At 35.9% G+C, this 27,366-nt stretch overlaps 3 protein-coding genes across 3 annotated transcripts; 2 read left to right on the top strand and 1 right to left on the bottom strand.

Moving 5' to 3' along the window:
* Positions 1-408: 408 nt before the first annotated feature.
* On the bottom strand, positions 409-7,779 carry LOC125821212 (chloride channel protein CLC-f-like). The gene is made up of 9 exons (XM_049500632.1): positions 7,300-7,779; positions 6,182-6,584; positions 4,901-5,095; positions 3,659-4,113; positions 3,459-3,563; positions 2,457-2,693; positions 2,107-2,319; positions 1,715-1,947; positions 409-807 (listed from the first exon to the last, which is right to left on the bottom strand). Exons 1-9 carry the CDS (start codon positions 7,645-7,647, stop codon positions 726-728), a joined length of 2,271 nt encoding a protein of 756 aa, XP_049356589.1. The 5' UTR covers positions 7,648-7,779; the 3' UTR covers positions 409-725.
* Positions 7,780-11,068: 3,289 nt separating this feature from the next.
* LOC125821214 (uncharacterized protein At4g26450) lies at positions 11,069-14,551 on the top strand. Its single transcript, XM_049500633.1, has 4 exons — positions 11,069-12,975; positions 13,214-13,415; positions 13,596-13,650; positions 14,095-14,551. Exons 1-4 carry the CDS (start codon positions 11,105-11,107, stop codon positions 14,145-14,147), a joined length of 2,181 nt encoding a protein of 726 aa, XP_049356590.1. The 5' UTR covers positions 11,069-11,104; the 3' UTR covers positions 14,148-14,551.
* A 3,639-nt stretch (positions 14,552-18,190) lies between these two features.
* LOC125821223 (WPP domain-interacting protein 1-like) lies at positions 18,191-22,839 on the top strand. The gene is made up of 3 exons (XM_049500642.1): positions 18,191-18,334; positions 18,926-20,027; positions 21,935-22,839. The coding sequence occupies exons 2-3, from the start codon at positions 19,007-19,009 to the stop codon at positions 22,672-22,674; spliced, it is 1,761 nt and encodes a 586-aa protein (XP_049356599.1). The 5' UTR covers positions 18,191-18,334; positions 18,926-19,006; the 3' UTR covers positions 22,675-22,839.
* Positions 22,840-27,366: the final 4,527 nt, after the last annotated feature.

Here is a 27,366-nt window from a genome sequence, read left to right as displayed (position 1 = left end):
TTTGTGGTCTCTAGAGATAAGAGTGAGGGTATTTTTGAGCTCAAAATGTAACAGAGGGTATAAGTGGTCTATTTCACATAGTTCAGAGGCATTTTTGACCCTTTTCCGTCAAAAAAACAACATTTCTACTTCCACAAGATAAGGATAGGATCATGTGCACACTCTACTCTCCCCAAAACACACATTAAAAATTACATTGGATACATAATTGCTGTAAACTAACATACATAATATTGATAAAGGAGTCCTGAGATGAGGATGATATAGGGTGCACATAATGGCATAGTCAATGAGAAAAGGAAAATATAGCCAAAACATTAGAACTCTTGGCAATTAAATTGTCTCATAAACACAAATGATTGGAAGTTTTTTCATTAATAATGAATAAATTTTTCCTTCAAAACTCTATCTATATCTACTATCATTCGCCTTATATTGGCATCTAAAACTATAGAGTAAAATTCATGTACAAATACGAGGTATTGGACTACACAGGTAAACTTATTGACAACTATATCTAATACAAATCAAACCCAAAAAAAATAACAATAAGATTTAAATAGGGTATGCTATGGAGTCTATAAAGTATTGAAGGGAACTCAAACCAAAATTATGAGCAGAAACAACTGTGCAGTCATATTGCATAACCAGCTGATGCTCAAACTCATCAACAAACAAGAATCAATTATTGAAGCTTGCTTGTCATACTCGGTCCCTCTCGATAATTAATGACCATTTGTCACCATCTGCTTGTCATTGTCTTCTTCTCTCTGCTGGTATACTGACTTTCGGCGACTGATTTCATTCCTGTGGGAATTATAATGATCAGAAAATGCCTAAGGATACAAATTAATAGCTTCTAATCAAATGGAGATTTACATTTGTAATCGCTAGATTGATACCTCGTATCTTGTGTTCTCTTAGTCATTTATTGCAAGATACACAAATACGAGGAAAGATAGATGTATCACCATTGGAACTAGAGCATAAATCATAAAAAGTTCATCCACAATCTCAATAATACTACAATGTTTGCGGCCAACTTCTCTTCTTCCAAGAAAAACAAGTTCATCCAAAATAAAAGCAGGCAAGACAGCGCAGTAGTTGTTTTTCCCCAGAGCCTAGCCTCATAACGTTTCAAAGGTGTTCTACACACTATTCATACTATAGTTTTAAGCCATATTTCATCAAATACTGGAGGAACTCTATCAGTTAGTTCACATCTTCAATGCCACTTTTCTATTTATTGCAAGTTGGTAGTTTATCTCTCACGTAACACAAAAATGTCAGTTGGACTTCCAGAACACAAAGTCATTGTAGTAGGCATGTTACCATTCTTTACATTCCCTAGGGAAAAACTGCTAAAGAATATTTTAAATTAAGGAAAGAAAAAGTCCAGAAATCGATTATCTTTTTTTCATTTTCTTAATATACATCAAATAACAACTTTACCTTAATCAAATATTGCATAGAACCAAACATATAATATGATTTAGTTTCGGATAACCCCTTGTTTTTTAAAACCAACTGTAAGCGTATGATTTTCATAGTATAGGGGGTGTAGGTGTTTGATTTTAAAATACAAGGGATGTATCTGAAACTGAGTCATATTACAGGGTGTTTAGTGTAATTTATCCTATTTTAAAATGCTGGATTACATGAGGGAACACACAATAAGACACATCAGGTAAATTACAGATAGAAGAAGCAACACCTGATAGACTCTTTGATTGACTCATAATGCAGAATAGCTATAATTTTGTGCTTTCTTTCTCCTTTCAAGTCTCCACCACGCTTGATCACAGGCAATTGTTTGATTCCTTTGGCCACCATTATCTGCTTAGCAATTGCTAGGTCGGTATCAGGATAACAAGTTAGAAGTCCACATTCTTGCCCACGATAGTTTATCCCTCTTGTGCAAATCGAGGAAACAGGACAAGTATCTGCCTGTAGACAGGTTAAAGAAATCAATAAAGCTATTAAAGAGAGAAACCAAGAAACAAAGATTACATAATGAAAGAGGAGAAAACAGAGTTAATTGAAAAGGAACTTGCATACTGAGAACCAAAAGAAACTTATTTATGGTGGCACTCAACAGATGCGTACATTTTTAAGTGCCAAATCCCTGTTGGAAGAATCCCCTGAGTTGTTAAACAAACTGCGTTTAATGTCACCATATGTTAAAATTCCTTCCACATAATCTTCAGCATTAACCACAATAACAAAACTCTGACGACCATCATGCATGCATTCTAATGCTTCTTTCACAGTTTGGTTTGGAGAGACCTTCAAATAATCATTTAACATAGCCTGAGAAACCTGGTCATTGACAGAAACAGTTTAGAATAACAGAAGGACCAAGATGAAATGATAGTTCAACAGAAGAAAAAAAAGAGTAAAAACCTATAAGAGGAGAACTTTGTCACATACCAGAGGCAGAAAGTTAAAGATCATACCTTTAGATCTTCCAGAATTAAGCCTTCATCAAGAGATTCATGACTGCTACGATATCCAATCACACTTAGTTCCAAGTCATTGCTATCACCCATGTGCCTCCAGTCACTCCCCTCATTCTTCTCATCATCTGGCGAAAGGACAGAGTATCCTTTTGACACATACTTGGTGTCTGATGCCTCCACTTCCTTTGCCTGAATGGTTACAGAGGGCACCCAAATTGCCAGTCCAACAGCACCCTGTTCACATCATTAAAAATGTGTGTTTATTCCAATCATCATGTCAACAGCACTGTAATTTCACTCAAAAATAACATAGGAATAACCAAATACAGACAGATCAAACAAAGAAAAACAAAAGTTCACTCGACCAGACAATCAGATGGTCTGGTAGAATACTGCAATTTAAAGACAACGGGTCCAGTTACTGTTAGAGAACCTCAGCAACTTAGGTGCAATAAGTGATACCCCCACCCCACCTTACCCACCCAAAAAAAAGAAGAAGATGACAGGAGTGAAGAAGAATTCTATCTTTTAATCATCTTTCTCGACCTGTTACATGGACTAAGGTACAAAGCATCCAACACACATATGGATCTAGGAGACGGATTCAGGGTCACCTAAAATTTAGAATCTAGGGGCACGAATAATGATATTGCTATGGGTGTTGGGATACAACTTACTATTATGTCTAATGACTAAAAAGAGCTCTTAAAATGTAACTACAAATATCATTTGAGAAATCTTTTAGACAATTGATTATCCTTTAACAATGTTTTTTGATAAATTCCAAAAACTTCCTTTGTTGGATAAGTTACTCCCAACGAATTTTACATAAGTGTTATTAATTAAAATAATAATCACCTAAGAGAATGCTTCAATTAAGCACAAGGTACACAATTACCATATACAAAAGGTTTTTTACATAATTGACTGAACAACATCAAATTTACATGCGCATTGACACCCACTAGAGCTTGTAAATCGTTGGACAGTAGGACTAACCATGAGGGGAAGCAATATTCTATAATCTTTTGTCAACTCAAACAAAAGAAGAACTGAAGTCAAAGGCACTGAACAAACTGATGCCAATGTAGCAGCCATTCCCACCTGCATTGTTCACATAATTATAAAGAGTTACTTTCTGAAGTTTAATCATGTCTAGAAATTATTTACTTGCAAGATGTAAAAGTAGACAATCTGACCAGAGCGTATGCCTGCGGCTGAGCAATAGCAGTAGTTCCTGGAATAGCTGAATTGATCAGTTCCCCAGCTGAACCTCCAAATACAGCACCCACAGCAGCACCTATCATTAAACTTGGTGCATACAGACCACCAACAAGACCAGAACCTTTGCATAGAGCAGTGGCCACAACTTTTGCAGCTGCTAGTTGAGCTAGCAACCAGATTCCAGGTGCAGATGCAGTCTTACCAGTATGTAGAATTTCATCAACATTAGTGAAACCCCAATAAAGAATTCCAGGATATCTAAGAGCTATTACTCCCGCTCCTAAACCACCCAAAGCAGGGCAGACAACATCAGAAAGTCCAAACTTTTCCTTTAGGAACTGAAATGCTTTAGAGAACCAGGCAACTAGTCGAGTAAACACCACACTTACTGCTCCACACAGCATCCCCAGTATTAGATATAAAGGTAGCTCTGTTAAGGGGACGCAGTTTAGTATTCAGGAAGAAATCTTGGGTGAATAAAGTGACAATCAAAACTAAGTTTAATCTATGAAAGCATCAAGGCACATTCCATCTAGATAATTAAAGCCTTCTCCCCCCTTTGTACATCCCAAAACAATGTAAAATTATCTAAACAATTATCCCTTTATCCAAGTTCATCTCACAGAAAGAATCGGCAGACAACTTTACCATAATAGAACATCTGAGAAACCCAGTTCAGGAAAGAAAAAGAGTTAATTCCTGAGCAGAATCTTGATGACCAATGTGGAGAATACATATATGTTAAATCAAAATAATCCTGAATCACATAGAGGCGTTATTAAGAGCTATGTGATCCATGCTTGACAGCAACAATACAGGAATATACCTATTTTAATTGTTAAACAAATGAGAAATCAGAGAACGGCAGCAAAAAATGTTTGTCCCTGCCATTGTTAGTAAAAACTAGCATGTGAAAGACAACCAGTAAGTATGAACAATCAAAAACAGAGAGAAACTATCATAAGAGAAACAGCAAAGAAAGAGCAGAAAGCGGAAAAACAACCAGGGACCACGTATTGCATGTCAAAATCACTAATTACAAATACTTCCATCCAAAGGAGTAAACACAAACAGAAACACTAGGGAAGAGAAGTACGTCAATTGATAAAAGAATGTATATTCACATAAATATTGGTAATTGACAAGAAAGTGAACAGTGGTGCCCCATGAGCTAATGTTTTGCCCACAATAAATTAAACTAGAATCAGATCAAATACCAGCAGCAGATCTCATATCATACGTGGGCACAGTGAAAGCCTGTTTCTCTCCAAGGACAGCATTTGAAACAGTAGATGATATGACAGAAGCCAATATGATCATTGCAGTTGTAAATGGAGGTGAGTTTTCTGCACGAAGTGGCCTTAAAACTGTTTCAATTGCAAAAAAACAGCCAGCGACTGCTGCATTGAAACCTGCAACACAAAAGAACTTAAATCTTGAATATTCATACACCAGTTGAGGAGAACTCCTGCAAAAGATGCAGAGAGACAAATCTTTCATTCAATCTGGACAAAAATTCAAAATCAAAGACGACAAGGCTGCCCTTAAACCTTGTAATCTAAAATCCCCTCCATGATAAAGCACATACACACAGTGTATCTTTTACAGATAAATACTCACATGTAAGCATGTGATTGAGATATACACAAACATAATAGGCAAGTCTAGTCTCCCAATGATTATAATCAGCCAATAGAACCTGCATATTTAGCAGCAGAGAAAGTTTAAACGACACCACTAAGAGCCCCACGAGAACAGGTTCAGAAAGTGCAGTAACATAGATATATTCTGCAAAAGAAATACTATCCCTTTTTTTATCAGATCATGTGAAGCTTATTAGTGCTTGTTCAAGAGTGTGAAAAGTGTGAGAGCATAGGGCCTAAAAACAGTAGTGATAACAAGACAAATCTGCATCTGTACATATCTGCATAGTTCTAAAGCACATGTGTCCATTTGCAATCAGCATAAGAGGGTGTGTCATTGCTTGAATACTATGAATGCATGAAACAAGTCAAATGAGTTTATATCACAGCTTAAAGAAGAGGATCTGAATTCCCCAATACACATGACAAACTTTTGCAGTTTGGCACATTCATTTGCTACAATTTTTTGCAGTTTGGCACTCATTTGCTACAATTTTTTGCAGTTTGGCACAGTCATTTCCTACACCTTGTATACCAACAAAACTCCTGTAATACGATTGTTCGCTTAAGATGAATAATGGGACAAGAGAAGAAAGCTCAGTTTTCTATCTTTTTCACCATTCGGATCACAAAATTCCTGTTTAAACTGCTTCCTTTTTTTTACAAGGAAACCAAGTAAGATTTGTGTTTCTGATCCTCATATTGTCACTTGAACAAGTGAGAGGACTACACAACCTTCCAAACATGATAATTTTGCAATTAAAAGAAATAATCATCCATAAAAAGCTTTCAAACATGGAAACTATGCAACAAAATCCGACATTTACAGATAATTCTCAATGAGCAGCAAGATACCTGAAGCAATTCCAGCTGCTGCACCAGCTGCGACAAGAGCTATTCGCCTTTCTCGGTTGTTTTCCATCATCATTGAACATCCATAGGCACAAGATTTACCTATATCTACACTGGGGCCTTCAGGACCTAAAGAACAACCAGTTCCCAAAGTCACAGCAGCCTGAATAGCCTTTACAGTAGGGAAGACTCCAGCTAACAAATCAAACCCTTGTCCCTGAGAAGAACTGGATTGTGTTATTTGGTCCAATATCTCAAGCAGACCATGCAGCATGCCCACAATAACTCCACCGAGGACTGGTATTAGAAGTATCCGATGCCATGTGTCAGCTAGCCTTTGCAAACGGAGCCAAGCAGCTCCCTCATTGGGAGTACCAGCCCAAGCCCACTCATGTACTACATGCACCTAACAAATATCCTCATTGTCATTCAATGTCTGAGAAGCACTACAGTTCAAACTACTGGTCTATCATCAAAACAGCATCAGAAATACAGTTTAACTAAAACAGCCAAGATTCTTCACCTTTATTTGGCATGAACGTGGACAGACATTACAAGACACAATATTATTAAATTTGTCTTCTGTATCCCTGTTCCCCCAAATAGAAAGCAGCTTAAGTCACTAAAAAATGTGTCAGCACATTAAAATCATCTACAACTGATAACCTTCAACCCCAACAAAAAATAGATAAACAAGAGGTGTCCTTTGACATTCAATGTGCAGCTTTTCATCACAGAGCAGTTCACCGTCTGCCCTTCCCCTTCAGTAGCAACTATCTAATGACAGTTTTACAAAATCTCCCTCACTTGCTCAGACATAACTAAATCAATGACATTAGATAATTCCTGAAAGAAGTTCAGAAAGCTATAGAACATAAAAAGCTCTCGCCTTTTTCACTGTTGCTCGAACTTAATCTATCAATCAACAAAGCCTCAACCAAAAACTAGTCTGGATCAGCTGACTGAATCCTTTATATCCAATTTCACTTCCAACACATTTTGTTTCGGTACCAGTAAATTATTTGTCTTTTAAGCTAAATTAAAGGTTCTCTGAGCATGGAATTCGAAACTAAACTAATAATAATCACAACACAATGAAAACTAAAAGAATCCTGACTAACCCCACGATTAAAACCCGCAACACAAAGGCCAGTAGCGAGGCCAAGTAGACATCCAACAAGCAGCAATGCCCACTCCGGCGGGGCACTATTGCCGAGAATCTCATCATCTCTACAGTCACCAGTAACGCTAGAAGAAACACCGTGATCAGAAGATGACGGTTGATCCCTATCAGACCGCTTTACACTCGATAGTCTTCTATTCGAAAATCCTCGATCCAATCGCTTCAACAGATCAGTAATGCCTTTATTACCAGTCCTATGCGGAAACTGACCTTCTAAATCTCCATCCGACGCCGATGAATTCGAACGCAACAGCACATTGCGATCACTATACTCTCCTCCTGACATCTCCACAAGCCTTTCTCACAATGTCATCCTCCTTATATAGATCGATGAATACTCTTCGAAGAGTATTTTCTGAGCAATATCTTCGTTTCGGCAACACGCATTCAGGAAGTTTTACAGGAAACGAGACTAATGAGGTGCCGGAGATCGGTATCGGAAATCCGATGGTCAAACTCCGGTGGAATCGCTAACTTGCCGGTGTCGGTGATGGTGAAGGCTGAGCTTATTGGCTAACGAACGCCAAATCTTTTTTGCCGCTATTAATTTTGTTCTTTTTTGGGAAAAAATATTCAAATTTCCCCCAAATGTTTACAAATGTTTAATTTTGCCCTTTATAACAATTTTAAGGCCATTCATACCTTCTTTTTTGGTCTGAGTCTCTGCTTCATTTATTTACACTTCTAAAAAAAAAAAAATATTATGATCATAATTATTAAATGTGATATTTTATTTATTACCTCAATAAGTTTAGGTAAATCTGAAATTTAAATTTATAAGGAGGTTTAAATGTCATTACGATATCTATTCAAAAACTTATATAAAAATGAAAGTTTATAATTACTCTATTTATTTTTTGCCTATGCGCGCCATTATCACCCACTATTCTGAAATGAAATTATCAATCCCACCAATCATCATTATTGACTAACAATCTTACCATCATTATTATTAACAACTATCAATTATTACTGACAAGTGTTGTAAACAATCATCATTACTCCATTTACTATCACAATTATCATTCGACATCGTTAATTATCACCATTAACAACTACAATTAATTATTAATGTTGGTTATTATTACCATTAACTACTATTCATAACCATCACAATTAACTAATCGATAATTGTCAATACTAGCTTCTACCAACACCGATCTCAAATACTTTTTATTAGTAATATGAGATTTTATTAATTTAGTAATTAGTAAGTGTTGATATAAAATAAGTAGTCTTAGTTATTCAATAGGTAGATCTTAAAACAATGTCTCAATATTCACACGTATATTTATATTCAAATATCTAAATTTTAATGCAATTTTGACACTAAGATTTGCATTTATAATCAAATGTATTAATCTTAATAAAAGCAAATAAGACGAGATGTTGAGCTCTAAAGGATGATAATATTCATATAAAATTATGTTATAAATAAATTACTAAATAGTGTTTCTATCTTGTTTAATACTAATAGAATAACAAAAACTATAACGAAAAATATGAAAAAAATAGCGTATACACATATTCTATCTCTACTTTGAAGGTAAAGAGATATTTTATCATGAAGGAGCGAAAGATATGAAATTAAATATCTCACAGTAAGTCATATTTCAAAAAATCCCCTCAAATGTTTTTGTTTATTTTAAACTATTTAAAAAAAATAATAGAATAGTGATTGTGTTAGTCCAGTAACTACACAGTTTTTAAAATTAACTTTCATTTTAAAACTATTCAACTATGTAAATATACAGACACAATCAAGCATGATTATGAGGACTACTCTAATCATGTTTTAACAAATATTTTATTTGTTCCATATTAGTTGTTCATATTATTAAAATAGTCTTTTCAAATTATTTATTAATTTACATATCAAGATAAGATTACTAATTTTTTCATTCTATCCTTATTATTAATTATTTGAACATGTAAATAAGTTTGTAAAGTTAAAATAAAAAACTGAAAGATAAATTAATAAAACTAACATTCTTATTTATGACTTCTTAAGAGACGTGTAAAGAAAAAATATGAAGAATTAATATTATGACAGAGTAAGCATGTATTTTACTTTTAAAATGTGTTTTTATAAAAGTAAAATGTCATGTTTAAAATACATAATTCAAAAGTTTGTTTTTAGAATATTATATGCACATATATTTTTAGATCATAAAATCCAAAATCTTATCTTTTAGAATTTTATACTTAGTTAAATTAAAACACACAAAATAAAAGATAGCAACTCATAAAAATCTCTCTAGTTTAATGAGCCAATTATTTAGATATACACTAATTTGTAATATTATGAATTCTATTAAAATTTGGAGTGTCTAGATAAATATATCTTGAGATACATGAAGTTAATATTATGTGTAATTTGTTATAGATATATTGTATCAAAATGGATTCACATGTATCTGAGATACATAGACAAATTTCGCTTACCATTCTCATATCTCGCTCGCAGATTTGGTATCCAGATACATGCGAATCACATCACATATATGTCCGATGTGATTCACGTGTATTTGCGATACCAAATACATGAGCGAGATATTAGAGTAGTGACTAGCGAGCGAGATGGGATAAAAGACAAATCCCGCTAGCTTTCCTTTTGTTCTCGCTTACCTCTCTCCCTGTTTCACTATATGTGGTTGCAAAAAAAATGTATATAATAGATATATATGACTTGAAATCTGGTATAAAATTATTTATTAATGAGATAAAATATAATTATTTTAAACTATGGAGAAGATCAATAAATATGATAGAAATATCTGTATAATTAGATAGTTTCTCCTGGAATAAAAACAAAAAAATTAGCTTAAATGGAGCTAAAAAAATCCTATTAATTTTCTTCTTTGTTTTCTAAAAAATCCTATTACATTTCTTCTTTGTTTTCCAAAAAATCCTATTACATTTCTTCTTTGTGTTCCAAAAAATCTTATGGTCTATATTTTCTTGACACTATAAGTCCATAACAAATTAACAATATCTCTTATGGTCCCATATCTTTAACACTATAACAATATCAACCATCACATTTCTCTCGTAAAAAAAAATCATCGCAAAATGCATAAATTGGACTCCCTTTAGCTCCATTTGCCCTTCTATTGCTTTCGATAGTCCAATCTACAAGACTTGTGAATGACTCAAATCCCAGTACAGCTCGAATTTCATTGAGCAGATCAGAATTTTCAAATTGAAAAAGCATAATCTGTGTTAAATTTGATGGATTTCTAAGTAAATTTATGTGTAGAGTAGTTTCATTGATGGAAATGTGGAGGAGGAGTGGTGCGATTGATGATGATTTGAAATGGATCTGAAACCCTAAAACTCGAGAATTACCAGTTGATTCGTTTTCTAAAAAGAGGTAAAAAATTGATTCGATTTATCAGATCTGTTGAGATGAAATGAATTTTGGACTACTGTGTGTTTGATTTTAGGGTTTATTAATGAACCATGAATTTAGAAGAAATATTACCATTGTGAAAAAGGGTTTTTTATAGATACTGCAATTGGTGTTTAGCTTGAAATTTCATGTGGGAGTTATTCGGATTATTGTTATTGTTTGTCAATAGGGGAGGTGTTTTTTTTTCTGGAGAAATTAGTATTTCAGGAGCCAAACTGTGTTCAGTATTGATTGTATTGGTGAAGAATTGAACTATTTTGAACTTTTTTCTGGATTTGGGAAAGTCAGAAACCTCTTTTTGTAGAAGTTAAGAGTGTCTATTCTTTTTAAAATGCATGCTAGGCATCGGAGTCCGGTAGGTGGGTATAAGACTAGTTCAATGGGAATGGGTGGTGTGGCTACTGCCTCGCGGGTTTCACCCGATGGATCAGGGAGAGGTCGTGGATTGCATAATTCGGAGTACAGAAACTATAACCGAGGTGGATATGGCCGGGGACAGTCGAGGCAGTTTGGATTTCAGCAGCCTTCGCATGGGAACGACATTTTCATGGAAGCTGGACGGTTAGCAGCTGAGTATCTTGTTTCCAAGGGGTTGCTACCACCGAATGCTCTTTCAGGGAAATTGCCAAATGGTAGCCTAAAGAGCCCAGTTGGAAATTTTCAGGGATTTAAGCAACAAGATATTGATGAAGGTCAGACATCAACTCTTTCACGTATGGAGAGTGATGTGGGTCCTGGTAGGAGAAGGTTTTCTGATGAATATGAACCCGTGGGTTCAAGAAATTATATGAGAGGAAGGAGAAGAAACGAGTCCTTTCGAAGTTACAGCTCTGAGTTCAATCGAGAATTGCAAAGGACTGGGTCGTTAGATAGAGCCAGGGCCTACCCCGATGTGAATAGTCAAGATGAAGCTTTCCCACGTGATAGAGATGAACAGCAAGTGGCTAAAGATAGTAATGTGATGCTACCTAGTTCCCTTCCTGGTAAACAAAATCCAGATATAGAGAGTGCGGAGGAGTCGATGTGCTGTGATCCAAAATCTGCCCTGGGAGATTCAGGTAAAGAGACAGGTCCCATAAACACTGGAAATGATCTCCCATCAGATGGTGAACCTGAACCAAAGAAGTCTGCAGACATTGGAATGTTGGAAGAAAAAGCTGATCCTGTTAATCTTGCCAACAGTACTGATGGGTTGGAGAAAATAGGTGTTAACGAGGATATAGAAGTCAAGTTGTTCAGCCAAGAACATAACCAGACCAGCATGACTGATAATGATTTACTTAGCTTATGCAGGTTTGAGAAGGTTCCGACGAGAACACGTTCTTCATTGGCAAACAGAGGTTTGAAGGTTTGTCATGATTCTGAAGATGAGGATGCTCATGAGAGTGATATCCCTAAAGAAACTGAAGTGCATTCCCAAGACATCCCTGTGGATGCTTCCCCTGGTGTCATTTTATCAGATCAAAACCGTGATGTGAAAAGCCTTGATTCTGACAAACTGAAACCGCAGTCCACCGAGGAAGAACCATGTCTTACTTATGCCAATAAGCAGTTAAATGAGACAAACTCTTCATCCTTTCCTGGAAGTAAGTTAACGAGGGAGGAAGAGAAAATAGAGGGACTAACTGAAATTGAAACTTGCAGTTCTATAGACATGGGAAGAGGTCAGAAACGAGAACTGGATGACAATGATGATTGTAAGGGAGGAGGAACTAAGAGACCTAGAGAATTGGCTTCATTAACAAGTACTTTCTCAGATGTCTTTCTGTACCATTCTAATTCAATGGAAAAGCAGCAGATTTCACAGGAACCGAGGAGATCACATAGCGAGCCGTTAATATTTCCATCTGAGGAGAAGAGATTGGTAGACATTTCTATGATACCTGAGGGCGATGCGAGGCTGGGTAGTGACTTCACGGAAAAACCACTTTTGCCCAGTTCCTTTAAGGCTTTTGATCTCAATCTTATGGAAGCTTCTGATGTGAATGAGAACCATGATGCTGATCCTGTTCATATCTTCCCGTTGATTACTGAAGGTGTAAAACAAGAAGCACCAGTTGATATTCATCTCACCATGAGTAGTAACTCTGATATAACAAGTAACTATGCTAAATCTAGCTTTGATGGGAGAGATGTTGAGGTGATTGATTTGGAAAATGATTCTGAACAAGAAGAGAAAGCTTTCAATAACCCTGAGAGAAAGTAAGTTACACCTCTAATTTACTTGTCCTTTTACATCACTTTTTCTTTTGCGTAAGTTTCATTTTGTTGAATCGATTACTGATTTCATCTTCGTGTTGATTTAGCTGATTTATAGAGTTTGTATTATTAGGATTATTATTAACTTTTTTTAACAAAAGTTTTCCATAAAATGGTTGTACCTGATCTGCTTTGCTTTGCTTGCATCGGTTCTTTTCTAATTGTTGAATGTCTTACACAGGTCTGAAGTAGTATTCACTGGAACAGATGGCTTTTCTGATAATGCACATAGTACCAACAATATACCCCACGCTCAGGATGGTTATGGACTTATGATTTCAGAATTACTTGGGAATGATATAGCAAACTGTCCTCCTTTACCAGCAGATATGGATTCTTTGCACAATGATATGGGCCTCCACAATGGACTACATAATGGAGAGGTACTCTAGTGCCACAGTTCTCATAGGGAATCTTTGCAGTGATATTTGTAATGCATTTAATAAGTCCATTTACTATTGTTCTTCTCTGTTTCACTTACAATTTAATATGTTAACCTCCTGTTGAATGTTTTGAGAACACCTATTTGTATATTTTCTTAATTATTTTTCTTTTTCCTTCAGGGCATGCTTGGTGACGATGATTCAATATATATGTCCTTGGGAGAAATTCCGATAAGTATGTTAAAGATCTTCTTAGCAACACTTTTTGATCTGAACTTAGTTATTGAGTTGTCTCTGAATGCAATGCCCTCTGTGTGTGTGCGCATCTGTCCATGCATTAATGCAGTCATCATTCATTTGATTCTGAGTATGTATATTATGAAATCATGTTCCTTTGATCTATTTTAAAAAAATGAAACCATGTTCCTTTGATAAAGATAGCCCATTACGTTAATTTCATTATGTTGATCAAGTGGCTTGCCGTACTTATCAGGGCTTCATTCTTTGAGATACTATTGTACTTTTTCTTACCACCAGATTCACGTTCTGCTACTTGGCTATAAGCACATACAAAAATGTCTGCACTTTTCTGCCCATCCCTTTTGATGGGTGAGAATTAAGATACTAGGTATCTGAGGTCTTCTTTCTTCTCTGATCATTCTGAATGTATTTGCTGTAGGTTTTCTGTCACCCTGGGAGCAGCCGGCACAAGAATTTGGAAAGCCATTTTGAGGTGCTACGATCCAGGTTTTCTTGAGATGTATTTATTTTGATAACCAAGAAATCCCAAGGTTCAGTGGCGCATGGTTCGAAACTCAGGTGGATAATGGGTTGCTCTCTACTCTTCTCCACTTAAATTCTAGGCTTTTGTCTGTGGCAAGTTTTGAACCCGTGATGTGTGCCTAACCCACACATCACGCACTGCGCTGTTACCACTATATCAAACTCCTGGGGCTGATGTATTATCACAATGTTTTCTTTATGCCTAATGTCAGTTCTCAAAACTAGCTCTTTAGTAGTGCAACTTTGTAACTTTGTATGCCTTACGCAAAATCTTGCTTGTTTCTAGCTGATGATGTATTCCTTTCCCCCTCCCTCTCCCTCTTGTTTGAAGTTAGGCAGCAGTGTTTTTTTTTTGTAACTCATTTCTGTTTCACCTCTTGTTTGAATTGGAAAAAGGATTACCACCTCCTTGCGGGATTGAAAAGCTAAACTGGAAGATTTATAGCAGTGCTTTCGCATACAATAACTTGGTTCAGTTGATGGAAACTTTTGAGAAACCAAATTGAAGCCTATCTCTGTCAGACGAAAATTGTAACCATGAAACAACTGTGTGGTTTAGTTGTTTTTAATTTAAACCAAAACTACAACAATGATTCTGCTCCTTGAAACCTGTTGGCTGTTGAAGTATACATAGAGTTAACAAAAAGGGTCTGTACTCTGTACTTTGTATTGTAACCTGTGGTTGTACCACACCTTTGTTTTCTTCTTTTTAACCTCTTATGTCCTTTATGCTTCTTGACAAATAAAACCTCCACTCATTGAAATTTGATCAAGCTAGAATCTTTAAATCTTGAACTCGTGTATGTACATTTAAACATCATCACATGTTCCTCAGAACATTTTATCCTGTTGATTATGCATACTTGCTTGTTTGTTGAGTCAAATTTGTATGAGCAAATCTTTGGGATTTGATTGGTCATTGAATCACATATATCTTTGAAAAGCCCCCTCTTCTTTTTTGTTTCTGTTCTCTTTTGCTGCTGCAGCCTCTCATTGTATTACCTTCCTATAAAGTTGAACTTCTCTTTGATTGTGGATGTCTTCCACAAGTAGTTCATACAATCTTCTCAAGAATAATGACTTGTGTTTGTATTTTATGTAAAACAGCTCATCTCTTGCACCTTTTTTTTATTTTTGATGATGAGGTTTTCTATGCTATGGGAAGAATTAGTAGAGTGTTAGGAGCCATGGAGGCAAAGTTGAATGCTAAATAACAGGTTTTGTTCGTGGAACTCACAGTGCCAGTTCCATTGTGAAGCCAATTGTAAAATTTTCAAAATCCTATCTAGAAATGGGCCTAAAGTCTGAGATGTGAGAAACATTGTTGGATAATCAAATCAGTGTGTAAGTTTCATTTGTTTAATAATGGTTGAGGTAAAATAGTGGATTCACGCCCCCAATGCCTAGCTCGAGTGGCAAAAGATGGAGGATTTGTGGCTTAGGTCGCAAGTTCAAGTCCCACACCATGCAAATCGAAGCCTGGTATTTAAGTGGAGAAACAATCTTATAATGGTTTGGGGGTGGGGGTGGGGGTGGATTTTCACTGGAAGTGGAGCTTCAAGGAAGATGTGGTATATGGACAAGAAGAAATGTTCGTTTTTTTAGTATGAAATGAAAATGTGGCAAATGCAACACTTCCGCCAAGTAGTAGAAAAATATGTTTCAGGAACTTTTTTTTTTGGATAGGTAATGTGAGTGCACTATTGATGAGAAGCAGCAAAAGGAAATGCTGGTGAATAGTACACTAAAGATAACTTTATAGTGTGTATAGAAAGTCACTCTCCGAGGGACTATCGGGAACAACCTTCTTACCCCACGAAGGTAGGGTAAGGTCTGCATACATCTTACCCTCCCCAGACCCCATGTGTGGGACAATACTAGGTATGTTGTTGTATAGAAGTCAATTATGGTCTCCATGTCTAATATATTTGCCGAGGCAAAGTTGCACCAAAAACTAGCTAAAATATACACTTGGTGTTTAAGATTAACTACACATTATCCTTCATGTCTTCTAAATCACTAGCATTTCTTTCCTTCAAATTTCAATGTAATTATGTAACCCATCATGGGGTACAAATTTGGTGAAACAGGCCTTGTCAAGTTGATTTAGGAGAGACTTCTCACTAGGGCTGCGTATCGGTCGGTTCGGTTTTGATGTTTATCGATTTGGCTTATTGGTTATCGGTTTGTAGAGATGCTAAACCGTTATAGAACCATTGAGATATTGGCTTATCGGTCATTGGTTTATCGGTTTTTGATCGTTATCGGTTTGGTTATCGGTTCAACCGTTAAGATTTGACACAAAAAAAACATTGAAAATCACTTAGAAACAAGATGACAAACCAAATGAACCATGCACATGAGTTCACAAGTTATATCTTGCTCAAAAACAAATACTTTTACACTGTAGAATAATCAAGTGTTTGAGACGATAAAAAATAAAAGTAGAAAATCAAACTCTAAGTCAAGGATTTTATATACAAAATTGTATAAATATAATTATTTAAATTTACTATCGGGTTATGTGTGAGGTTCAAAGAAGATTATGTGTAGATCTTACTCTTATTATGCGGAGATAGAGAGACTGTTTTCGAAAAAATTAGCAGCAGTATTTGACTACAACAATTTAATGCAACATGTTTCTCTGTCAAGTACTCTGGCAAAGTGCCTAATTATTTGCTCACACAAAGAAGATTCCATCAATAATTGACCTTCACTTAGTTATTTCTGCAGTGTCATTTTCCATTTTTTCCCCCTCAAAACACTGCGTCATGTGGGTTTCCACATCATCAGCACACTACTTTACCCCACTTTGGTCTCTTATCTTCTTGGCTCTCCCACGTTCTATCCATATCCTTTTATTATAATCGTCATGTCTCTGATAGCTTGCACGTATTTCGTTTAATTTTAGTAGTATACCTACTACATTTTTACCTCCCATCAATATATATACGTGATGCTTTTGACTTAAGTTTTGAACAAATGAAAAGAAATTATAGAATTTATATTTGAGACTTGCGTGATTCTCAACTCAGTTCATTGATCATTATACTACAAGAAATAGTTCATGTGGACTAACAACTTTAGCTCGATTTTTTTATTTGTGTCAAAGAATTTATTATTAAAAATAAGTACAAAGAATAGATTTTTAACCAATTAAATTAAATTGGTTTTGTTAAATTTTTACAAAACTGATAAGAGTTTCAGGAATTCAAATTTTGAACTTTTGATGTGATATCTTTTTATTTTATTTTTGTATCATTGATTGATATAATAAGTTAAACTAACGTTTTAGATTTTGGCTACCGTTATGTAATAGCAAATGAAAACAATAATTGAAAATGAGCATGTTATAGAAATTGTCACATTTGTACCAAACAATGTTGTTTATGAAACGGTCACATTGGTGCTTTGCACTTTGGTTTAGCGGTAAAAGCGTTACTTGTGACGTGTGGGTCTGATTTACGCTATGAGTTGTCGAACATTGTAACAAATAAAACGTTTGATATTCAAGTGAAAAAGGATAAATTTATCATTTATTGAGATTTCAAATCGTGCACTATTTATATCGACCTTTCCTAGTGGTAAAAGTGTAACTTGTGATGTTGTACTTAATTAGAGCATGTATTGTGACTATTAGTTTTACACATTATGAATTTTAAACACCAAGTTATAAATTTAAGTGGAAAATGATAAATAAGTGAGTTTATTATTCATTGAAATTTCAAATATTGCATCATTAATAGCTAGTGATAAAAGTGTAACTTGTGATGTGGTGAATTAGACGTACGTCATAAATTATCAAATCCCGTCACAAACATAAACTATCCCCCAAATTTTTAATCTTATGTCATGTAAGTAGTAAATTAAATTTTTTTTTATTAATGTTGTCAACTTCTTCCTATAGTTCATATAATAATTAATAATTAAATCATTGGAAAAAAAATTAATTACGTATTATTAACAACTCCCAACCCGACCCGATCTACCCCACTCTTCTTCAAGTCGTCTTCCCCAAATTACCAGTTGTAGCAATTTTGTGGCTATAAATTTCTGAATCCACACCAAATCTAAGGTTTCCATATTCTTCAATTCCATCTCATTTCTCTGCAAATCCATCGATCATGGAGGAAAAGGTATGAACGATTTCGTATTCTTTTTATATAGCTTCACAAATTTACGAATTCATTTTTGGTTCCAAATTGAGCATAATCGATTCATTTAGCTGAATCCAATTAGTTTATTGCTGTTGTTACTGTAAGAAATTTAATTTTCGTAAATATGGGTGTTTTTAGCTGGAATTTTTACTCAAGCTGTGTAATTCAGTTTATAGTGAGTTTTGATAGATTTTCAGTTTTCATGAACTGGAATGATGGTTGTTTGTTTATTTTCGATCTTGATCTGAGTTCTTCTTCCTTTCAGTTTTTTTCATTTAACTATGAGTGCAGTTAAATCTGCTTATATTGGACTGTCTGTTTATGTTGTGTTCTGTCGCTTTCCCAACTTTTATTTGTCTATTGAGTTCATTATCAATTTAGTGGATTCATTTTTGGTTCCAAATTGAATATAATTGATATTGATGATTCGTTTAGCTGAATCCAATTAGTTTGTTGCTGTTAGTGTAATGATCGGGTAATATGTGATTTTTAACTGGAATTTATCCAAGTTATGTAAGTGAATTCTTGATCTTGATCTGAGTTATTCTTCTTCTTTATGTTGTCTAAAAGGCTAAAGCGCTGGACTTTATGCTGTAATTGAACTTGATTGGTCAAAGTTTGGAGCTTTAGTTTGTGGAAGACGATGAAGCGATGACCACCACACTTCAAGATTTGGATGATCCTGATCGGAACAAGGTTGAAAGCAATGGGTCCAGTGTTATTAATAACAATGCCCCTATTTTAGATGAGTCTAAAGGTAAAGGTATTGAAACTGCAGACCCAGTGGGTTCACCTCCCTCAGTGAAATCCTCACCAACAGCTAAAGGATTTGGCTTGAAGAAATGGAGGAGGATCAGGCGGGAAGCACACAAGGATGAGGACAGTAACACAGACAGTGCTAAGTTGTTGAAGCGTGGTTTGTCAAGCTCTGCTGCAAACTCAGCAAAACCTGTACATTTGTCTGCTGGAACAATCCGAAATAGTGATGGATCTGTTTCTTCAGTAAATGCACTATTGAGTAGCCCTGATGTTCTTGTTGATGGCTTTGGTCTTATTGGTAATTCTGGGTTGGCGATTCAGCCTATATTTTTTGGTGGAACAGACTCGGACAATAGTGAGGATCGGAGTAGTAGGTCTTCGTCTGCAGCCAGTGTTCCAAAGTCAAGGTACGAAGCACCTATCTTCCATGGTTATGTGCCTGTTAAGAATGGGCAGAGGACTCTGAGTGGGAAGATGGGTACTTCAGCTCAGCAATCTCATCGGGGAAAGGGTCAGGCTGAAACTAGTAAAAAGCCTAGAGGAGAAAGGGTCAAAATCGAGAAGGAAAACTCTCATTCAAGCATGGAATCTGACTCACAAAGCTCCAATTTTCTACCCACGCAGAGTAATAATCATGCAACAAGTAATGGTACGAAAGGTGGAAGCTCAGTGAATAATGATGGACAATTCAGTGATGAAGTTCTCACCAGAGAAAGACCATTCTGCGAGGAACTTCAGACTGCTCTAGACCGAAGAAATGGTAAGGAGTGTGAAACTCAAGAAGATCTAGGCGCTGAATCCACCTGGGAGGTTAAAGAAGAGAGGAGTGAGTATCAGGGGTTGTCCACAGATCATGATCCGCTGCTGGAGTCTATCTTCACCCTTCAAGCTGCTCAGGAAAATCTTGAAAGAGGTAGATCTTCAGTTTTCATTGAAGTATACAATTTTGAACTTATTCTAGTATGTATTTTTTTTGGGTTTTAATTATGCCTTTTATTTTCTGCTTGACGTCTTCAGCATATTGTATGAAACGGATTTCTTTTTTGGTTTGAAGTTTATTCCGAATTCAAAGAAGGATAAGAACGGTTGCTGTCATTGCATAGTTATGTGTGACGTCCCCACACCCCCCGACCTGGATGCGTCCCTCCTTCCCCCAAAATTTGAACTTCATTTGGTTGTCATGCCCAAGAATTTAGGACTGGCATTGCTGCAGGAAGAGGTGACAGCAAGTCATGAAATCCGATCTGATGTAGTATTGGTAATCTTAATGGCTATGTACATAATAGAAGGATTTGAGTGTGTTCTATTGGTATTCGCCATGATGCATTTATTGCTTCAAGAATCAAGATTATGTCAAAAAGAGAAAAGGTTATTGAAACAATACCATTAAGTTCTTCAGTTTGCCTAAAATAATCCTTTAACTTTGTTCGTAGCTAGTACAACAAATGTTGGTTATGCTTCTTTTTTTTTTATCATGAAATGTTGGTTATACTCTTTGAAAAGTTGATATCTATTTGTTATGGTAAATTCTGATACTGCAACATTGAAGGTGGATAAATGTGTTACTATTTATTATTTTGTTATTGTTGGCTTGCTCAAGATATGTAGTTTAAGCACCAGGATGTGCATTTGCACTGGCAGTAATTAACATGTTTTGTTCTTCTTTTGACGATAAAAAAGGTTGTGGAGGAGAGATAATTCTGGCCAATTTAAGGCATGAATAGCCAACAATGTTTCTTTGGAATATAGGGAGTTAGAAGGTGTAGTGGTTGACTTAGGACTTAAAACTACAGGTTTTATTCAGCCGAAGTTGAGGAGTAATTTGGGTAAGAAAAGGTCCTGATAAAAAATACAAGGATTTTTAAATGCCTCGGAATATTTTCTTGTTACAGTTTTCTGTTTCTACAAATATTCCTGTGATGATTGGTAATAAAAGTAGGAACTCCAGAATAGAAAGAGTATCTGGAGGGTTAGGCTGTTTTTGGGTTTGTATCAATTGCAACGCAGCAGAACAGTCAAGAAGATGGAGAAGTAAAATCATGAGGGAAAATGAAAAAATTGTCTCAGAAGTCTCATAATACTATATCAAATACTGTAATGAGGAAGGGTTAAGTAAATTGCAAGAATGGCTACACCTGATCTCTTTCTGCAATATGATAAGAGTATCCTATACTCCTTGGAGCAAACAGATTAAACTTAAATCCGACCTAAACTCTCGATATAGCAAATGGTTAGCTGATTCTAGTAAATATTGTTCTGACTTTCTAATGAACCCAAGGGATTTTATATTGGTGAAAGACTTATTGGCCTCTTTTTCTATGAATGGCTGCAGTGTAAAGCAGAAGGACCAATGTTTTGCTTTTGTTTTTGTCGTTAACCTTGCCCTGCCTTTGTTTTTTTTTTTGAACTTGGTAAGGTTGTATTATATCACAAAACAGTACATGGGTTGTACTGAAACCTTATATACAAAAGCCCCAAATTCTTACTGCTCTATGGCTAAATTGAGTCTAAAACATCAATTATAGAGACAGTATCATTTGAGTATAACTGATTACACCAAAAACATAATAGTAAAATGCAGTAAGGCATGCAGATTGGGATGATTATCTCGTGCCGTTCTTGAGCTCTTTAGACCTCTTTTAGTTTTTGTTTCTTTAGCTCTTCAGTCACTTTGTTTACATGTATCTTCTGGACCTTCTCCGTGCCTTTGACTTCATCAATCTATATCTACCCTTTAACCCATAATATAACGAAGAAATCAGTTACTCCATTTAATACCTATTATCTGATATTAATTAGCTTACATGCTTTTCTCTGCAGAAATTCAGAAATGGAAAGAAATTAGAATAGAAGATGATGTCATTGACCACTCTGTTCAGGATGTTGGTATTATTTCAGATTTCAGTTCAGGTGACACAGATTTTCCTGGACCAAACACATCTGAACAGTCACAACCCAGTAATGGTGTGCAACATTCATTTAACTCGTTGGAGTCTGAAGTGGTCAGCTTAAAGCAGAATGTTATACTATTGCAAAACAAGCTTAATGATGAAGCAGACTTGATTAAGTTAAAGGAAGCCAGAGTTGCTGAACTGGAAGCCATCTTAAGTAGTAACGCAGAGAAGGAAGAAAAGAAAACAGGAAATGACTTGCACCAGAGTAGTGGGGACATTGAAAAAGAGCTTGAGGGCCTCTTTAGGCAGAAGATTGAAGCTGAACTTGAGTATTTAGTAATATCAAGAACCATCCAAAAGTGGAAAGCTGCAGCAGTTGATCAAGTTACTCTCATGGAAGAACAAAAAATATTAGCTACCGAACAAGCACAGATGGTAAAGAAGCTCGGAGATTCAGAAACAAAGGTTGCAATGCACAAGTCGCAGGTTGAAACCTTGGACAATTACTGTGATAATGTAGCCAGCACTAATAAAACACTGGAGCTGCGGAAGGGAGTCCGCAAGTATTGTTCCTATTTTTTGATACAATTGGTATTGCTGGTTATCGTCTTTGGACTGTATATGTTGCAGATGTCATCTGATGCTGTTGAAGTTGTGCCAACATAATTTTGAGATGTGAGCCTTTTTTCTCTTTCTCTTGTATTTTCAACATAGAGCAATGACCAATGTTAATTAGGTCGTTTTATATGTTCATAGATAGATGGAACATCTACTTTCTTTTTTGTCAACTCAATATTAAATTCAGTGATAAATATAAAAAATGATTTGGTGGCTCATAAGTTTTGAGATTTGCAGATATTGACCATCAAATAGTTGTAGTCTGATATGATATGGGCTGTATTGTGGGTTCATCAAGTTCCCAGTTAACTATTAGACCCCCTATTTTATTTTATTGTCTATACATAATAGTCCCTATATTAGTTCTCTTTCACGATTAGTCCCTCAGTCTGTCAGTAACCAGAAGCAGTGAAGAAGGCGGCATTGAATAATTATTCTGTTTTTGCTTCTTCGTAATACTCTTTATCTTCTTCAAATGTTTTTCTCTAGTATTAGCGTAATTTGTATCAGTGGTATCAGAGCACTTTCCAGCACTGTGGGAATTCATCTATGTCAATTGAAATTAGGGAAGTTCTCATACGATTGGCCATTGACATGGCTAATGTTGCTGCTCTACAAAAAAGGGCCATTGACATGGCTAATGTTGCTGCTCTACAAAATCAGACGGAGTTGGTGAATGAGAAGTCTTTTTCAGAGCTGAATAGGGCGATTGAGAATGGCAAGGACCCCGATCAAGGGAAGAGATCAGTACCACCGATGAGATTCTCATAAGAAATTTATTGACCCACCGTCAGACCACTAGCTATACCAGGTATTATGATCTCAGCTCCTCCTCTACCTTCGTTTCTACCTCCTCCACTATTTAACATACCCACGGTGAGTACTCCGACATCGAGAGGTCCATCTCATCAGCTGAACCCATTCAGTTCCTACCTAATTCTGGCAAATCCAACTCAATTTAGCCTTTGCCTCAACCATGCAAGCACAGTTCACTACGAGATCTCTTCCTCGTCAAATTCCCCAATTACAGACTCTCTTCAATCCCAATTGTGTCACAAACCTTCCACAAATGACCCACATCCCACCTAATGTGAACCACTTCTATCTACCCCAGTACCAAAAGACCATCACCTAACCAACTCCACGATTCACGTCTATGGTGGATCAATTCTTCTCCTTTGATGAGGTTCAGTCTCAGTAGAAGGTGACCATTGCAGCTCTGCATTTCGATGACCTTGCACTGCAATGCATCAAGCTTACTTGCAGAGTAAAAGTCATCTGCCCTCTCCTACCTGGGAGGAGCACATCTATACCCTGTCTGACAGATTTGGTACTAAATTTGATGACACCATGAGTGAGTTGGTGCGTTTAAGGCAAACTGATAGTGTTATTGGGTATCAGGATTCAGGAGGCATTTGATAGAGCCACGACTAGGTTAACATTAGACCTCAATCAAGCCATTAGTGCATTTTTGAATAGGCTGAAATCTGAATTAGGGGATGCTATACGAATTCATAGACCATATTCATTTCCTCATGCATATCACTTGACTTGTTTATAGAAGTTCATGTTCTTGAAACCTAAGTTGCTCAGACTCTCCAAAAATGTTGCCGCACCCGTGTCGGATCCTTCAAAAATACACTATTTTTGGAGGATCCGACACGCACCCGTCAACATTTTTGAAGAGTCCGAACAACATAGCTTGAAACAATGGAATGCAACCATGGAAATTCCCACTGGCCAGCCATACTCCTATGCTAAACCCCAGACTACACCCAATTTACACATGCTCAAACTGTAGTAGGGGACAACTTCATCAAAAAAAACTCTAGTAGGGGACAGGCCTAAGAGGAGGGGGCTAACACCTGCAGAGTTAAGTGACAAGAAAGCCAAGGGGCTCTGTTATATTTTTGATGAGAAGTATGAACCAGAATCCATTCGTAACGATCTAGTAAACGATACTTCTCAATGACCGAATTTTTTCTTTCTGGGTCATGAAACAAAAATTCAAGATTACCTCAGCTTTTCATATGTATTAGGTCATGCATGTTTCGGAATATAACTGACCGACTCCATTTTACTCCAAATTTTGTAGGTTCATTTGTGATGGTCTAGTAAACGATACTATTGCCTTTGTAGGACTGACATCACTTCTTTTTTTTTGGAGTTTTTGGGTCAGAAATAGGAGTTCAGATTATCTCATTTTTCATGTGTAGTAGTAGTCTATGAATTTTTTTTAATGTACCTCATTGATTTTGTTTGACTCTAAATTCGTGGGTTAATTCGAAACGACCTAGTGAATAATACTAATTGTCTCTCAATGATCGATGTCGCTTTTTTTAAAATAAAATAAAATTCATAGGTCACAAAATAGGAAGTCAAAAAGTTTTGCAAAATTTTTTACCAGAAGCCATTTCAACAAATATATAGGCACTCACACACAAAAAACTGAGAAAATTGTCAAATTTCAGTTATGGAACCCTCGTAGAGAGTTGGGTGGGCAGAATGTACAATATCACTATTTTTAGAGTTATTTCTTGGCATTTATGTGCCAAGTTACATGATTTTAGGTGATTTTCTCAGTTTTTCGTGTGTTAACTCATGAATATTTTGGTGATAAGGCTTGGGGATAATTTTTTTGTGAAACCATTACGGAACCCTCAGTAGAGAGTTAGGGTAACAGTACATACAATCTCACCATTTTTAGAGTGAATTTTGGGCATTTAGGGGTCAATTTATTGAAATTAGGCGATTTTTTCATTTTTTTCGTATATGTTTGCCCATAAATATTTTGGTGATAAGACTTTAAGACAATTTTTTTGCGAAACCATTAAGAAACCCTCTGTAGGTAGCTGAAGAGCAGTACGTCGAGTCTCATCATTTTTAGAGTGATTTTTGGGAATTTAGGAGCTAATTTACAGGAATTAGGCGATTTCTCAGTTTTTCGTGTGTGTTAACCCATGAATATTTTGGTTAGATGGCTTCCGAACAATTTTTTTGCGAAATCATTACGTAACCCTCCGTAAGGAATCTGAGTAGTAGTATGAAAGTCTAACCATTTTTGGAACTATTTTTGGGCATTTAGGGACCAATTTATGGAAATTAGACGATTTTCTCAGTTATTTGTGTGTTAGTCCATAAATATTTTGGAGATATGGCTTCCAGATGAAATTTTGTGATTACGAAACACCTCAGTAGGGAGTTGGGGGAGCAGTATGTACAATCTCACTATTTTTTGAGTGATTTTTGAGCTTTTAGAGGCTAATTTACAAGAATTGGCGATTTTCTTAGTTTTTCATGTGTGCTATATTTGGGTGATATGGCTCCAGACGATATTTTTTTAAACCATTATGGAGCCCTCGATAGGTAGTTCGTGACATGAGCGTGAAAGGGGTTCAAGAATCAGTTTTCTTTTTATAAGGGGTAAAATCACTTATTTTGGCTTTTTTACCCCATATTGTAGGGTGGTCTATGATCTGAGCTGAGGTCTTTCACTAAGATTTCGAATAGAGGGAGAAGTATATACAGTCTCACCATTTTAAGAGTGACTTTTGGACATTTTTTGGCCAATTTATATGAATTAGACAATTTTTTCAGTTTTACGTGTGTGTTATCCCATGAATATTTTGATGAAATGGAATCTAGACGATTCTTTGCAAAACCATTACAGAATCCTCATTAAGGAGTCTAGGGAGCAGTACATACAGGGTGTGTTTGGTATGAAGGAAAACATTTTCCGGAAAATGTTTTCCAATTTTCTCATGTTTGGTTGGGTTAAATGTTTTGGAAAATGTTTTCCAAATCAACTCATTTTCCTCAAATTTAAGGAAAATGACTTCCCTTCAAAACTTAAGGAAAACATTTTCCAAAACTCTCTTCCAACTTCCAATTAAAAAAAAAATATTGAAAAAATCAATTTATTTGGTCCCTACCGTCAAACCACCCCCCCCCCCCCCCAAAAAAAAATAAAAAAATAAAATTAAAGTTTGTTTTTAAATTCAATATTTTTACCCCACCCCCTACCACCACCCCTCCCAAAAAAATATTAGAAGTTGTTTTTAAAAGATATTTCTAATTTCAATTTTTTATGTTTTTACACCCCCACCTCCTACCCTCCCCCCAGCCCCCTATCCCACCCCCTTCAAAAAGAAAAAAATTTAATTTTGTTTTTAAAAAATATTATTTCATTTTTTCACCCTTACCCTCGACCCCCCTACCCAGCCCCACCCACCCCCTACCAGCCCCCCCCACTCCCCAAAAAAAAGTTTAAGTTTGTTTTTTAAAAATATTTTCGACTTCAAAATTTCATTTTTTTCACACCTACCCTCGACCCCCCCCCCCCCTTCACCCACCCCCATCCCCCACCCCCAAAAAAATTTAAGTTTGTTTTTAAAAACTATTTTCAATTTCAAAAATTATTTTCTACTCTAGTAAAAATAAAAGATATTTCTCAAAAATATTTTTCATCCATAAATCAAACACTAAAAATCTTTTCCGAAAAATATTTTCTACTCACCAACCAAACATGAGAAAATAAGTCAAAAATCAACTTGTTTTCCAGGAAAACATTTTCCATGGAAAACATTTTCCTTCATACCAAACACACCCACAGTCTCATAACTTTAAGAGTGATTGTTTTGCCTTTAGGTACAAATTTAAAGAAATTAGGAAATTTTCTTAGTTTTTCGTGTGTGGTTAGTCCATGAATATTTTGGTGATATTGCTTTCAGATGATTTTTT

This window comes from Solanum verrucosum, unplaced genomic scaffold (assembly GCF_900185275.1).
Source record: "Solanum verrucosum unplaced genomic scaffold, falcon-dt-bn FXZP01000222.1, whole genome shotgun sequence".
In the NCBI taxonomy this organism is placed as follows: domain Eukaryota; kingdom Viridiplantae; phylum Streptophyta; class Magnoliopsida; order Solanales; family Solanaceae; genus Solanum; species Solanum verrucosum.
Note: the sequence above shows the minus strand (reverse complement) of the source record. Positions and strands in the feature narration are given on the sequence as shown.